The sequence below is a fragment of the Microcebus murinus genome, chromosome 6 (genome assembly GCF_040939455.1).
Source record: "Microcebus murinus isolate Inina chromosome 6, M.murinus_Inina_mat1.0, whole genome shotgun sequence".
Taxonomy (NCBI): domain Eukaryota; kingdom Metazoa; phylum Chordata; class Mammalia; order Primates; family Cheirogaleidae; genus Microcebus; species Microcebus murinus.
This window is the reverse complement of record NC_134109.1, coordinates 40,753,803-40,769,770: the sequence shown is the minus strand read 5'-3', so window position 1 is coordinate 40,769,770 and position 15,968 is coordinate 40,753,803. Positions and strand designations below refer to the sequence as shown.

General features: G+C 33.5%; 1 protein-coding gene across 5 annotated transcripts in view; it reads left to right on the top strand.

The window, feature by feature from the left end:
• KIAA0586 (KIAA0586 ortholog) overlaps nt 1–15,968 on the top strand; it is a 131,906-nt gene that overhangs the window by 93,169 nt on the left and 22,769 nt on the right. For all 5 annotated transcript variants that reach the window (XM_076004001.1, XM_076004004.1, XM_076004003.1 and 2 more), the window contains 2 exons: nt 4,243–4,397; nt 8,360–8,429. In XM_076004001.1, the coding sequence (XP_075860116.1) occupies nt 4,243–4,397; nt 8,360–8,429 (225 nt within the window). The remainder of the gene's footprint in view (nt 1–4,242; nt 4,398–8,359; nt 8,430–15,968) is intronic.

Here is a 15,968-nt window from a genome sequence, read left to right as displayed (position 1 = left end):
GTGAGGAGGGGCCTTCCAGGCAGAATACACAATGAGATGGGACAAGTTAAGAAATAGCAAGGGTTAATTAAGAAAATATAGTACTTTGTCAGTCAATTACAGCTTAGGATGTAGTGGGATTGCAGTAGTGAGTAGAAACCAGGTCATGAAAAACTCTGGGAAATATATCAAGGAGTTCTGGGATTTACTCTAAGACAGTAAGGATTCATTTGTGTACACAATGGGAAATAACGTCAATCTTACTTTGTATTTATTCCCATGGAAAATTCAGGCTTGAATTTCTGTCACTTCTGAATGTTGTGTGAGATTCATGAATGCGTTTTAAGGATTATAAATAAATGAGTTATATGATCATATTTACCTTTTAATTAGTGAGATCACCTGATGTACAATATGATGGATAGACTAGAAAAGTTGGGACTGGAGGCAAGGAGCCTGATCAGACAACTATTAAAGTAAACCTGATGAGATATTCAGCAGTGAGGATATTAAAAAAGGGGAGATTTGAGAGACAATTAAGAAGGAGATATGTACTCATTATCAAATTGGTTTTAACTGATCAACACTTAAGTGCACCTGTAGTAATAACATTCATCAGTGTTGGTGGGAGGGGGGAGGAAGTGATGGATATATACACACCTAATGGGTGTGATGTGCACCATCTGGTGGATGGACATGCTTGAAGCAAGGCAATATACATAACCTAAACATTTCTATCCCCATAATATGCTGAAATAATTGGGTGGGGCAAGGGCAATATACATAACCTAAACATTTCTATCCCCATAATATGCTGAAATAAAAAAGAAGGGAAAAAAAGGAGACTGGACGGGACTTAGTTTGAATGTGGAAAGTGCAAAAGAAGGGAAAAGCCCAAGAAATCCCCAGGTTTCTGGCTAGAATGATTGGCTAGATGGTCATCCCATTTATTTAGAGAGATATGGAGGGAGGACAGAATTAGGAGGAAATAGGGTGAATGGGGTTTTATACATATTGAATTTAAGATGCCTTTGGCTTTTGTACAAATGAAGTAATCTATTAGATATCCCAGACCAAAAATTGCTATTGGTACTAGCAATTGTAGGTGAACATAGTCTTCTCTGAAAATCTCCCGCTGTTGCTTTCCATGACAATAAGATTCTCAGAAAGTAAAATTAGGGATTTCAAGTTATGATTAATTAAATTAAATTTGACTTGAATGAAATAATATTAAGTGTTTCTCTTACAAAGGTCTAACTTGCATTATACAGATAGGACACCCGCACTCAATGACATACTTTGAGTTTGTTAGAAGACACAGCAAGTTCAGCATTGTTATGACTGCTGTTACGGAATCCTTTCCTGACCCCATATCACTTAAGATGCCTGTCATATGTACTCTGTATAATCCTTTAAGGTCACTAGGCTAATGTTTCTTTTATCACATTGATTTTGTAATCTCATGTAAGGGTGGGGACTTTATCTTGTTCACTATTATATTACTTACATCTAGCAGGGTAGGTAATGCATAGTACATAGTAAATATCTGTTAAGTGATAGGGTGTTATATGACTTGAAAGATATTATGTACTTTTTGAGTGCCCTCCACCCATTTTCTCCTGTTCCATCTATGTATGCCTTACCCCAGGTAGCCCATGTTAAGACTCTGGTATATAGGCTGGGCGTGGTGGCTCACACCTGTAATCCTAGCACTCTGAGAGGCCAAGGCGGGCGGATCATTTGAGCTCAGGAGTTGGAGACTAACCTGAGCAAGAGCGAGAACACATCTCTACTGAAAAAACAGAAATTAGCTGGACAACTAAAAATATATATAGAAAAAAATAGCCAGGCATGGTGGTGCATTTTTGTAGTCCCAGCTACTTGGGAGGCTAAGGCAGAAGGATTGCTTGAGCCCGGGAGTTTGAGATTGCTGTGAGCTAGGCTGATGCCACAGCACTCTAGCCCAGGCAACAGAATGAGACTCTGTCTCAAAAAAAATTTTTAAAAATTAAAAAGATTCTGGTATATAACCTTCTGTTTTTTCTTATGCATATAATTATATACACACATGCAATATATATAATATGTGTGATTGACATTATTTTACAACTTGAGATCATGTCATGCACACTTTCCTGAATTTTATTTTCTACCCAGTAAATCCTGTAGATTACTCTAGGTCAACTGGTATTACTTAAATTCATTTTTTTAATGATTCAATAAAACCTTACAGTGTAGATTTCTAATAATTTATTTAGTTATTTCTCTATTGGCAGATATTTACCTTATTCACACACATATGTCCTAACATATTGTTGTATTTTGTATTTATAGAATATCTTCCCAGGAGTAGTTACTGGGTCCAAGGACAAATATACCTTTAATTTTAAAATATATAATGCCGGTGGGGTGCGGTGGCTCACGCCTGTAATCCTAGCACTCTGGGAGGCCGAGGCAGGAGGATCACTCAAGGTCAGGAGTTCGAAAGCAGCCTGAGCAAGAGCGAGATCCCGTCTCTACTAAAAATAGAATAATTGGCCAACTAAAAATATATAGAAAAAATTAGCCAGGCATGGTGGTGCATGCCTGTAGTCCCAGCCACTCGGGAGGCTGAGGCAGGAGGATTGCTTGAGTCCAGGAGTTTGAGGTTGCTGTGAGCTAGGGCTGATGCCATGGCACTCTAGCCTGGGCAACAGAGTGAGACTCTGTCTCAAAAAAAAAAAAAATGCATTTAAATAATGTAAAGAGGCAAATATAAGACCTAGTTCATTAGTTAATCTAAATTATGGGAATTACCATTATTTAAATTAATCTTATGCTAGATAATTAAATGAGAATTAACCAGCTAATTGTTTTGACAAATTGTTTTATGCAGATTGAATACTATGAAGGCATAAATTAAAACTCAGTGGATATAGTTTGCTTTATGCAAAACCCCCTTAAAAACCTAGATTAACATAAAAAGATCAGAGTGTGATTATTTGCTACAAGGAAATCATCAACATATTGCCTTTAAATGGAAAATATCCATGGTGTCTTAAAATATCATTTCACTTAAAACAATTTAGTTTATGTGTAACTCTTCAGGTCTATTTCTGTTGATTAAAATGAGATATACTACACTATGCTATATTTAATAGGTTGCCATTAATTAGGAAAAACAGAATTTTCTTAGAAATATTTTAGCAAGAATGTGATAAAGAGCAGTGACTTCATTCCTCTGTGCTTCTTCCTAGTTCTCTGATTTTTGGACAGTTACTTCTCTGAATCTTAGTTTCATCAGTGGAAGATGGTACTTCTATCCCATAATACTAAATGACCATAATACTATTCGACCTGCCTACCTTACAGAATGATTGTGAAGCTTAAATGAATTTAAATAATGTACACTTTTGTGCTTGGAATATAAAGTGCATTACAAATGTACAGTAATATTATTATTAGATGCATAGATATCTCTGCTTTTGTCTTCTTTTTATTGATTTGATTGAGATGCCATTTATATGGAAAAAAAGAGGAGCTTGATCTTTTGAAGAAAAGTACCTACAGAACAGAGCTAAGAAATACCAACATTTTCTAACCAAGAAGTTACCCTTTAAGATTACTTCCCTCTCTCCCTCCACTGTGATCCCCGGGGTTTCACTCTGTCACCCAGGCTAGAGTATAGCAGCAGCATCATAGTTCACAGCAACCTCAAACTTCTGGGCTCAAGCAATCCTCCTGCCTGAGCATCCCCAGTAGCTGGAACTACAGGCACACACCACCACAGCTGGCTAATTTTTCTTATTTTTGTAGAGAAGGATCTCACCATGTTGCCTAGGCTAGTCTCCAACTCCTGGGCTCAAGTGATCTTCCTGCCTTGGCCTCCCAAAGTGCTGGAGTTATAAGTATGAGCCACTGCACCTGGCCTAAGATTACATGTTAGATAGAAAGTATTCTATTGATGCCTAGTGATAGAAAAGGTAAACAGGGGTGTTAGGAGTTAGTGTGTGCAAAGGGGCATGCGGATCAGTGACATGGACAACTTGTTGATTGGAAACTTAGAATATTCAGTGGATTTGTTTAAACATAAGTGCTTTTTGCATTCTACATGAGCTTTGATTTTAATTGCAATGAAGGCTGGGTACCAGGTGTTCTTGTTTAAAGTACTCTGTTATTTCTAATTCAGCAGGTGAGAAATATTGGTAAGTTTCAGTCATTTACTTGTTCTTTTTCTAAAATAAATTTAACAATTTATCTTTTGGTTTACATTTTTGATAACAGATGGTATTGATGAAGATTCATGTGCTAGTCATGGTCCAATGAGTTTGGGAGAATTGGAATTGCAGCCAAATTCTAACTTTGTTCTTCCCACAACACTTCTGCCAGCACAAGAAAATGATGGTAATTTACCAGGAGCAGCTGAAGATTTTTCTCAGGTACTAAATTAATAGCACTTGTACTTTCAATGAGACTTGTAACAGTATTGCTTTAAAATAGAACTCTATCAAGAACATAGTCTTTCCAGTCAGACAGCCTCAAATCATGCCTCCTTTATTTACTAACTCGAGCCTAGATTTAAATCTTAGTATATCCAGTTTCTAGCTGTGCTCTTGGAAACATTACTTAGCCTTTTTAAAGCCTTGATTTCCTCATCTTTAACGGATAAAAATGATATATATATATAAAATGTCTGGTGCTTAGTAATGGTAGCTATTATCATTTACATCTCTGTATCTCCATGTAATACCTATCTCAGTAATTTGCACATAATCGGTGCACAATAAATGTTTATTACATTAAAATTTGTAAAATGTGTTCCATGAAAGCATAAAAAATGTCATACTGAGTGAAGCCAATTGCCCATGCAATAGTATGTACTGAAAACACAGCATAATTGCTTTCTATTTTTTTTTTTTTTTTTTTGAGACAGAGTCTCACTCTGTTGCCCTAGGTAGAGTACAGTGGCATCATCATGGCTCACTATAACCTCAAACTCATGGGCTCAAGTAATCCTCCTGCCTCAGGTTTCTGAGTAGCTGGGACTATAGGTGTGTGCCATGATGAACACCTAATTTTTTTTATTTTTAGGAGAGACAGGGTTTCATTTTTGCCTCAGGCTTGTCGCAAACTCCTGAGCTTAAGCAGTCCTCTCACCACAGCCTCCCAGAGTGCTAGTCTCCAAGATGTTAATCTAAAAAATGTTCATGGTATTAAATACAGTTTTGTATTTGTGTACTGGCAATTCATTTCTCTTTGTGGATTAATTATTCATTAACTATTCATTGCATGGTATTTGCAGCATTGCATGCTGTTGTGGAGGAAAACAGTAATGTAAGATAAAGATTTGTTTATGGAACACACCATTATTTAGGGTTCAGTATTACCAACCTGTGACCAAAAGATTAGGAAAAACTAGTTAATAATGAACAAATATCTATTAATAACTTGTATATAAAAGAAAAATTTTTGTGACCAAGAGTTAGGCAAAAATATTGGGGATATGATACCAAAAGCACCACTATTCATAAAAAAATGTTTAAGTTGGTCTTCAAAAATAAGGACTTCTGATCTTCAAAACATACTGTAAGGAGAATGAAAAGGCAAGCCACAAACTGGAAGAAAATATTTGCAAGTCACTTACCTGTTAAAAGACTTGTATACAGGATATATAAGGAACTTACTGAACTCAATATTAAGAAAACAAACACTCCAATTAAAAAGTGAACAAAATATTTGGACAGTTACTTCACCCAAAGAAGATATATGAATGGTAAATAAGCACATAAAAAGATTCTCAACATCGTTAGTCATTAGGAATATGCAAATTAAAGCCGCAGTGAGATACTGCTACATACTCATTAGAATATTTAAAATTTAAAAGGCTTTCAAAACCAGCCTGAGCAAGAGCGAGACCCCGTCTCTACTATAAATAGAAAGAAATTAATTGGCCAACTGATATATATATATAAAATTAGCCGGACATGGTGGCACATGCCTGTAGTCCCAGCTACTCGGGAGGCTGAGGCAGGAGGATCGCTTGAGCCCAGGAGTTTGAGGTTGCTGTGAGCTAGGCTGACGCCACGGCACTCACTCTAGCCTGGACAACAAAGCGAGACTCTGTCTCAAAAAAAAAAAAAAAAAAAAAAAATTTAAAAGGCTGTCAAGTCTAGTGTTAGCAAGGATATGAAGCTACTGAACTCTCACATATTGCTGATGGGAATGTAAAATGATCCAACCATTTTGGAAAAGAGCTTGGCAATTTCTTAAAAAGTAAAATATACACCTACCATATAACTCATGCATATTTTATTCCTGGTTTCCCAAGAGAAACTAAAACACATGTTTACATGAAGACTTATACATGAACTTTATATTTGTAGTGCTCACAAACTGGAAATAACACAAATGTCCATCAACTGGTGAACGGACAAATTGTGGTATATCCTGTACAATGGAATACCACTCAGCAACAAAAGGCATGTACTATGAATACATATGATAATGTGGATAATTACTACAAAAGTTATGTTGTAGGAAGGAGGATAGACCAAAAAACAAAAAATACTCTGTGATTTCATTTATATAAAATTCTAGAAAATGCAAACTAATCTGTAGGAACAGAAAGCATTTCAGTTCTTGCTTGGAGTAATAGGGGATGGAGGTGGGGAGGGCAAGACGGAGCAAATACAAGGGATATGAGAAAACTTTTGAGAATGATGGATATGTTCATTATACATCTTGATTGTGGTACTAGTTTCATGTATATATACATATATCAAAACTTAGCAAATTGTACGCTTTAAATATGTATAGTTTATTGTCTATCACTTATACCTCAATAAAACTGTTTAAGAAAATGAAAGACTGCTTTCCTTATTTGGTTTGTTTTAAAACAAAACTATTATATGAAGTGTTACCAAAAGAATGGGCATCAAAAAATTCCTTTCTTAGATTTCTTTAGCTACCAGGGAAGTATAGTTACTAGTATTAAATAATAATAGCACCCATTTATTTATAGTGTTTATTCTGCCAGATACTGTTCTAAGTTCTTTACATATTTTAACTCATTTAATCTTTATAACAACCTAACGAGGCAGTTGTTATTATTCTTCCCATCCTGTGAATCAGGAAATCAAGGTATTGGGAAGTTAAGTAACTTGCTCAAGGTCAAAGCTAGAAAATAACTTAGCTAGATTGGAACACAGGCAGGTTAGCTCTCTTGTTCACTGTGGGTAAGTAAGGGAACCAATAGGGAGGTTCTAAGTCTTAGTAGAGCCAAAGATAGTCATAGTACCATCTTAGAAATACACATCAAAATAATATTTCCTTCAAGGCAGAAAGCTACCTAACTCATGGCACTAAACTATTTAAAAGACTAAAATGAAGGCTAGTTGTTATTACTGTATTCTAAAGCCACTCATTTTTACCTGTAGATAAAAAGGTGTCTGCGAGAGCTGGAGTGGTTACTTTAGAGTCCACGTGGACAGGTGTTTCAGATACTGGTTGTATCTATTTTTTTTTTTTTAAATACAGATGGGATCTTGCTCTTGCTCAGGCTGGTCTTGAACTCCTGAGTTCGAGCAATCCTCCTACCTTGGCCTCCCGTAGCGGTAGGATTATAGGCGTGAGCCACCACACCCGGCCCTGGTTGTATCTATTGATAAGGGTCCAGAGATGTCTTTGGAAGTTCCTGTTAAAGTATATCTTATAGCTGTTTTTAGGGACTCATTCATCATTAAGCTCATAAAACAAAGGGAAGAAAGAAAATAGCTAAAGTTATCATAATTTGTGATGTGTGATTGTGAGATTTATGACTATCATAAATCTCAAATTAATTTGATTAGGTTATAAGTAAGGAAGAGAGATGACGGGGTTTATGGTGGGGCATATGTTTCTTGAATGGCAAACAGGATAACAATACCTACTTACACTTGTGAGAATTAAAACATGTTACTTTATATAAAAGCTCTTTGAAAATTGCAGTGCATTATGCAAATTTTTATTTTATGCAAAAGATGGCTATATGGAAGAGTTTGCAGTCAAATTAAGTTCTTATCCTGTCTAAACCCATCATGTATATATAAATCTAGAATAGCTCGATTTATAAGTAGCTCTGAATACTCAAGTTGAAATAGGCAGAAATCACTTGAATATTTGAAATCTGTGTATATTATCTAAATCTTGTTTTTTTATATAATATCTTTTCTTCTGTAATATGTATTCCATCACTTATTTGTTGGTAGAAGTGCTAATAAATAATGACAAAAAAGACAATTAGAAGATAAGTCTGTTATAATGTTAAATTTTTATATAATAAACACTTGAATAATTTGACTACTTAGATCTTTTTCAGTAACTTAAAAAATAATATTATGACTTCATGTCTTAAATTATTTAGTATCAACAAAAGCAAGACCACGATGTTAAGCAAGTTGAACACAAACTGGCACAAAGTTGTTTAATACAAGGTAAGACTTGTTTTCATGTAATAATATAATAGTTTGATATTTGTTCTGATATTGAACAAATATATAATTAGAATTCTTTGCTTATATATATTGTCTCTAAGTTTTTTTGTTTTTTTCTCATTTAGTCCATTTGGATGAAGAATCTGATATCATATTTAACTGTAAATTAGTACTTTTTACCAATAAGCACTATTTCTAATGGATTTTAAAAGCTGTTACCTGGTGTTTTTCCTTTAACCTTATTAATACCTTTTGGGTCTTATGCAATTGAATGTCATTGTCTTTTTATCTATATATAGATCTGTTTCAAATTATAATATGCTAAAGGCAGGAATTATGACTGTTAATGTGCTTTGTGAAGGCTATTTAGTATTGTGTGGTGATACTGACCAAGAATAACGTAAAAATAATTGATTCTCATGTTACATGCTATTATATGAATGAACATTTCTGTATTGTTGTTTATCAAAATTATGTTAATTCTAATTCCACAATCAGCATTAAAACATTTTGATGTTGTCTTTATGTTTCTACAATGCTGTTGCCTTGTGCTTTGTTTGCCTTCTTGCTTCTTAGTCACTTACATTTTATATAACCTAAATTCTGAAATTTGGCAGAAATTAAGATCTCTTCTTTTTAAAAACTTTGTGTCCATATCTAGGAAGAAATATTAGGAATATTTTGAGCAATGGAATGGTTTTTCTTTTATAACTGTGATTTTTATTTAATTTTCAACTAATATGTGAGAGATTGCTTATTATTGAACACTAGTATAATTGCAAGTGTAACTGTGCATTTGGTTTTGGGAAGAAGTGCTCAAGACAGTAAGATAATGCAGTATAAGGTTTAAGTTTTAACTCTTTCATTTGTTTTCTTTTCCTCTTTTGCTCCAACTTTTCAAATTTTGCCTTCCTATTTTTTTTAACTTTTTTAAACTTTTTTAACAATAATACATTAGTGTTACTATTATATTTTAGAATCCTATGGAAAATTGTCTATAAAACTCTTCTCATGATGATTTAAAAAGTAATCATTGCAATATAGAGATATAAGCAAATAAATGTTCCTAAGATAATATCAGAACTGATTTGATGCCCTTCGACTGGGTAATGTTACCATTTATGGTCTATGGTATTTCATTTAATTTAGTGTTTTTAAAAAAATCATTTTTTGAAATTTTGAAATTTCAAAATTCATTTTGAAAGTGAATTTTGTTTTCTTGGGGAATGTTTTATCTAATAAAACAATCATCTTTCTCAGCTGGTAGGAAAATATCTTTGGGAAGATTTTAAGACTAAATATCCCTCTTTAGGAAAGTGCCATTGTTTTCAGTTTCACATGTAAGATGCTTCTTAATTTACAATGGGGTTACATCCCAATAAACTCATCCTAAATTGGAAATATCCTAAGTCCAGAGTCTGTTTTCCATTTAACAATATTTTCTTTCTTTCTTTTTTTTATTTCAATACATTTAGGGAGTGCCAGTGTTTCTTGTTATATGAATGAATTACATAATGCTGAAGTCAGGGCTAACTAAAAGCACTTAATGATATTTTCAACTTACAGTGGGTTTATGCTGACATAAGCCCATCACAAGTCAAGGAACCTACTGAATATGTATTCCTTTTGCAGCATCATAAAGTCAAAAAATCATAAGTCAAACCATCATTAAGTCAGGGACTGTGTATATATCAACGTCTGACCACAGGATGGCAATATTTACATTTTTGTTATACAGCAATATCATTAAATAATGTCCAGTTGACATTTAATAAGTCAATAAAAATCATAGGAATAAAAGAAACCAAGGTGTTAGCTAATAGGAGGAAGTTTTACTTAGAAATGGTTTACAACAGTTGGATTTAATACATTTGAAATTTTTTCCATTTAATTTTACATGTAATACAGAAGTTAGGAGAGCAGACCTATGCCAGCCTTGACTAAGACAAATATATACCCAGTGAGATATAAATAGAGCATTTTAAATAGAAACCAAATCTTTCATTTAATAATTGGTACATATCTCCATGTTGAATATTTCTTGAACGAATATGATTGCCATGGCAAATATAGTCCATCATGACTTTTTTCCCATAATTGTTTGGGTTTTATTTTTTTCTCTGATGAAACTCTGAGATATTGCCAAATGTTTCAGAAAATAGAATACTCAAAGTGCCAAAATAATCCTATAGTGCTCTCAGGACTTGGGTGACCTTGAAGGAATTCAATCCTATCATACACAGAGGCCTTGACGGTAATGACGGAAATTCACCTTATCACAAGGGAATCAAAAACCACATCTTTTCTAGCAGATAAATGCTCCTAAGAATATTTGAACCCTGAATTATGGCAATTTCAGGAGGAAGTAACATGTATTTCACTTCGAAATGTGTAGTGGTTTAATATGTGTATACAAAGAAATCAAGCAGTTTATTAGCAGTAGCGGCACTTTCAATAATCATCCATTAAAAATTAACTCAAGAATAGTAGAACATATAATAGATTCCAGCACTGTGCTGCTGGGAAATCTGTGAAATCCTTGGGTTTTTTCTTCTCTTGATTATTACTTTCAGATTTTAATATAAAAGAGAGGTATTGATTGTTCTGATGGATGATATCTTTGGAGTCTAAGAGTAAAAACTTTCATTTGGTATTGAATTCATTGGGACTATTTTTGACCACATGATACCACTTATCTGATTCAATGTACTGATTAGTATGTCAGCAGTTTTATAGTGAAAGCAACTTTTTTAAAAAGTGATTTTAATGAGTCATTTCTATTTTTTTCCTTTTGCCGTGCCAGTTAACTTTTACTGCATCTTTTGCTTTGTAAGTTGACTTTCTTCAGTATAAATGAGAGATTAGTTCTAAATCCATTTGTTTGTGATGAAGCCACAAACAATTAAATTCTATAAAGTGATGTATTAAAAATGGTGCACTTTTTAAAAAATAATTTTTATTAAAAAATATTAGAAGATATAGTGTTCTTGTTATATGGATGAATTGCATAATGCTGAAGTCAGGGCTTTTAGTTTGCTGTCACCAGAATAGTATACATTGTATCCAACAGGTAAGTTTTTATCCCTTACCCCCCTCCCACTCCCCCTAAAATAGTAAACTTTTAAAAAAATTTTTCTTCCTTTAGTTTTTCTCTTAACATTTTAAGACCATCATAGTAAATAATAATTAGAAAGTCAAACATGCTATATAGTACTATCAATCATTGGGGGGAAAATTAGATCATATGTTTTATGGTTAAACATATGGGTTGTCAAAGTTGTTTGAAAATGACAGCATTCTTCAGTTTTCTTATTTGTGTATTATATATATTCAGAAAATATGTATCAAAGTGCTAAAAGCAATAGATGTAATTGCCATAATTTGTCAAAATCAGTTTGCATTTTTATGGGAAATATACTTACAGAATCACAAATGTTTCTTTTTGGCATTGTCCTAAATTTAATTCCTAGCCACTATAGTACCCGTGGCTTTAAATATGTGAGAATTAGGAAATTCAAAGCTTATATATATTTAGAAGCTATTTCTGACCACGTGTACCAATGAAATCATTTTTCTTTTTTAATAAAGTGGTAAATTTTGGGATTTGTATTTAAAATATGGCTAAATTATAATAGCTATCAGATTATAAGTGATCTTAATAATTTTAAAACCATAGTTAAAAGTATTTTAAGTTTTTTAAAAATCTTAATATAAATAATGATTTCAAAACTATGTATGTGGATCTTGGATAGGGAGGGGATGGGCACAGGCTAATAAGTTTGCCAAAAGTCTATGAATCCAAATGTATAGCAAACATTGTCTGAATAAATATGTCTTCCACAAATCCATACTATTATTGATTAACAAAAGAGAAATTCACTTTGTAATGTTGCTGAATTTGAGAGTTTTGTTTCTACCTAGGATGAGGAAAGTAGAAAGAGTGTCACTTCCACCAAACTATAATAAAATGTCAGAAAAACTATAAAATCATAATGTTCTTAAAACCATAAGAGAGTTTATGTTACAGAGCAACTACGTGGCCCAAAGTTTGCGGAAAGGCAGACTCCTCCCAAAAGATGTGAGATATAAACACTGTCTCACTTGTGCCAGAGCACACAGTCACAGGAAGAGATACCAGGCACCAATCAAGCATATGAAAAATATTTGGCTAAACTTTTTAACAGGTTGCTAAATGCCAAGTATAGAACCATTGGTAGTCACAGATATAATGGAAATTCACACCTACTTGTAGGCTTCTTCTCCACAGACCTCTAGAGAAAGATTGGGGGGTGAGGGCAGGCAAAAAGCTGGAGAGAGTCTCCTTCACTGTACAGGCCTGAAAGAGAGGAGTGACTGTCACTACCAGAAAAACAAGATGCCCCATTTTGACCCTTTTCTGTAAGAACAAAAGCCTTAAGCCTCTGTGGAAGAAGAGTCAGGACATCTGTCACCTCCAGGGTATAGGTGAAAACCCAATGTGGCCGGGGGAAGGGTAAAGAAAAAGACAGGAAGAGGAAGGAAATAGTCTTGGGCCCACATTCTTTTATCAATACCATTAGAAGTCTCTTACTGCTGGGAGAGTGCTGGGAAACTCTCCTGCACAAACCTTGCCAAAGGGACAAGGCAGAATGAAACATTCTCTCCAAATTGATCTATAAATTCAGTGCAATGTCAGTGAAAAGTCTAGCAAGGTTTCTTGGGTAGAAATTGACAAGCTGAATCAAACTCATAGGAAACGCAGAGGACCCAGAGTAGCCAAAATAGCTTTGAAAAAGAAATATAAAGCTGGGAGATTTATACTATATGACTCTAAAACTTATTACAAAGCCATAATAATCAGAACAATGTGATATTGGGATAAAGAATAACAAACAGTTCAAAGGAATAGAATAGAGAATTCAAAAATAGTCCACACATTTATGAACAAATGAGTTTTATAAATAGCATGGACAATTTAATGGAGATGGGATAATCTTTTCAACAAATGATATTAGGACAAAGGTCATACATATATAAAAAAAATAAGCCTTGGTCCATATTTCACAAACATGTACTAAAATAAGCTCAAAATTGGATCATAGATCTAAATGTAAATCCTAAAACTACAAAACTAATAGAAGAAAATATAGGAGAGGATCTTTGTGAACTTGGGTTGGACAAAGATTTCTAAGATATTGCAGAAAAATCATAATTCAGTAATTCATAAAAGAAAATATTGATAATTGGACTTAAAATAAAAATTTTGGTTCTTCAAAAGACAGTGTTAAGAGAATGAAAAAGACGAATCACAGACTGGAAGAAAATACTTGTAATTTCACTTTCTGATGAAAAAGTTGTATCCAGAATATACTTTAAAAACTTAAAAAACTCAACTGTAGGAAAACAACCCAATTTAAAAAATGAATAAAAGATTTGTACAGATACTTCACCAAAAAACATATATGGATGACAAATTATCACATGGAAGGATGTTCAACATCATTTGTTATTGGGGAGATGCAAATTAAAAATTAGATACCACTGAATATCCATTAGGTTTACTGAAATCAAAGAAACAGTTGATGAGGATGTGGAACAACTCTAATTCTGATACATTGCTGGTGGGAATGCAAAATGTGACAACCACCTGGGAAAAAACATAGCAATTTCTTATTAAATCAAATAGAAATTTACCATATGATCCATTTAAGAAAAATGAAAACTTACATTCACACAAAACCTGTACTAAAATGTTTTTAGCACTTTCATTAATAATTACCCCAAATTGGAATTGACCAAAATGTCCTTTAACAAGTATATGAATAAACAACCTGTAGTTACATCCATCCATCCATAAATAGTACTCAGCAATTAAAAGAAATGAACTCTAGTTATACATACACACACAATAGTACTGATGAATTTCACCTACATTATAAGAAGTGAAAAAAGCTAAATTCAAAAGACTACATACTGTATGATTCCATTTATATAATACCTTGGAAAAGGCAAAACTATAGACAAGGAGGAGAGTTTAACTATAAATGGCAGAAGAGAACTTTTTGGGATGTGGAAATGTTCTATATCTTGATTGGGGTGGTGGTTACATAACTATGGATTTTCAAGGGTTAATCTTACTGGTTATAAATTATGGTTCAATAAAACATAAATATTACTAAGTGTAAAACTTCTTTTTCTCATGAATTTTCTTAATTGTACTAAAAGTTCATTACTTGGGAAGATATGAAAGGTTTGTTGTTAAAAGGTATATAAATGTGACACTGAGTATATTACATTTATTTAGTCTTACATCCTTTTCTTATATTTAACTTTTAGGAGGAGATAGTTTGATATATTATTATAATATATTATATATTTAATATAGTGTAAATTGGATTTCAGGTGTTTATTTCAAAATACATTCCATTCAAACTAAAAGTCTGAAACATTTATGTTTTGTAATTAATAGCTAACTGGAAACAAAGAAAAAGTGGTATTGTACATGCAAATGAATCTACAGTGCTCAGTGAAAATATTCTTGTTTAAAAAAATTTTTTTAGATTAAAAAATTTTAGATTAAAATTTTAGAGTAAAAAATTTTTTTAGATTAAAGAAAGAACTGTCAGCTCAAAAATGTATGGTTTTTCCTGGCACATCCAATGTAAAGTGTAATCAGCTCAGTTCAATTCAATAAACATTTTGTGAACCTTCTCCACACTCTACACTTCTAAGCCTCAATGCCTTTGTGCGTTATCTTTCTTTCACCTGGCCTTTCCTTCTCTTTCCACTTTCATCTGCTACTTATTCTTCAACATTTCAACTCCATCTTGCTGAGTCCTTACTGAACCTCCAATTGAAAATGTCTTATTCATTTTAGCCCACCCTTTGTCTCTAGTTTTTTTCTTCCCTGAACATAATCATAATCTTAATAATAGTTTCCATTTACTAGAGGCTTGCTAGGCATACTCTATGTTATTATTTCATTTATTCCTTACAAAACCATGCCATGCACATAGTACTAGTCTTATTTTACAAGAGAAGGATAAGATTCATGAAGGTTAACTAATTTCCCCAAAGCACACAATTTAGAAAATGAAGATCTGGAATTCAAGCCCATATCTACCTGATTGCAAAGCTGATATTTTTTTTTTTTTTTTGAGACAGAGTCTCACTCTGCCTGGGCTAGAGTGCTATGGCATCAGGCTCAAACTCCTGGGCTCAAGCGATCCTACTGCCTCAGCTTCCTGAAAAACTGGGACTACAGGCATGCGCCACCATGCCCGGCTAACTTTTTATATGTATTTTAAATTGGCCAATTAATTTCTTTCTATTTTTAGTAGAAACGGGGTCTCGCTCTTGCTTGGGCTGGTCTCAAACTCCTGAGCTCAAAGGATCCTCCTGCCTCGGCCTCCCAGAGTGCTAGGATTACAGACGTGAGCCACCGCGCACAGCCAAAGCTGATACTCTTTTCCTTGTTTTATTCCATTTATTGAATTTACATTTGATGAATATTTATTGTGTAACTTAAAAGCTTGTTGGCAAGAGCTACCTTTATCATCT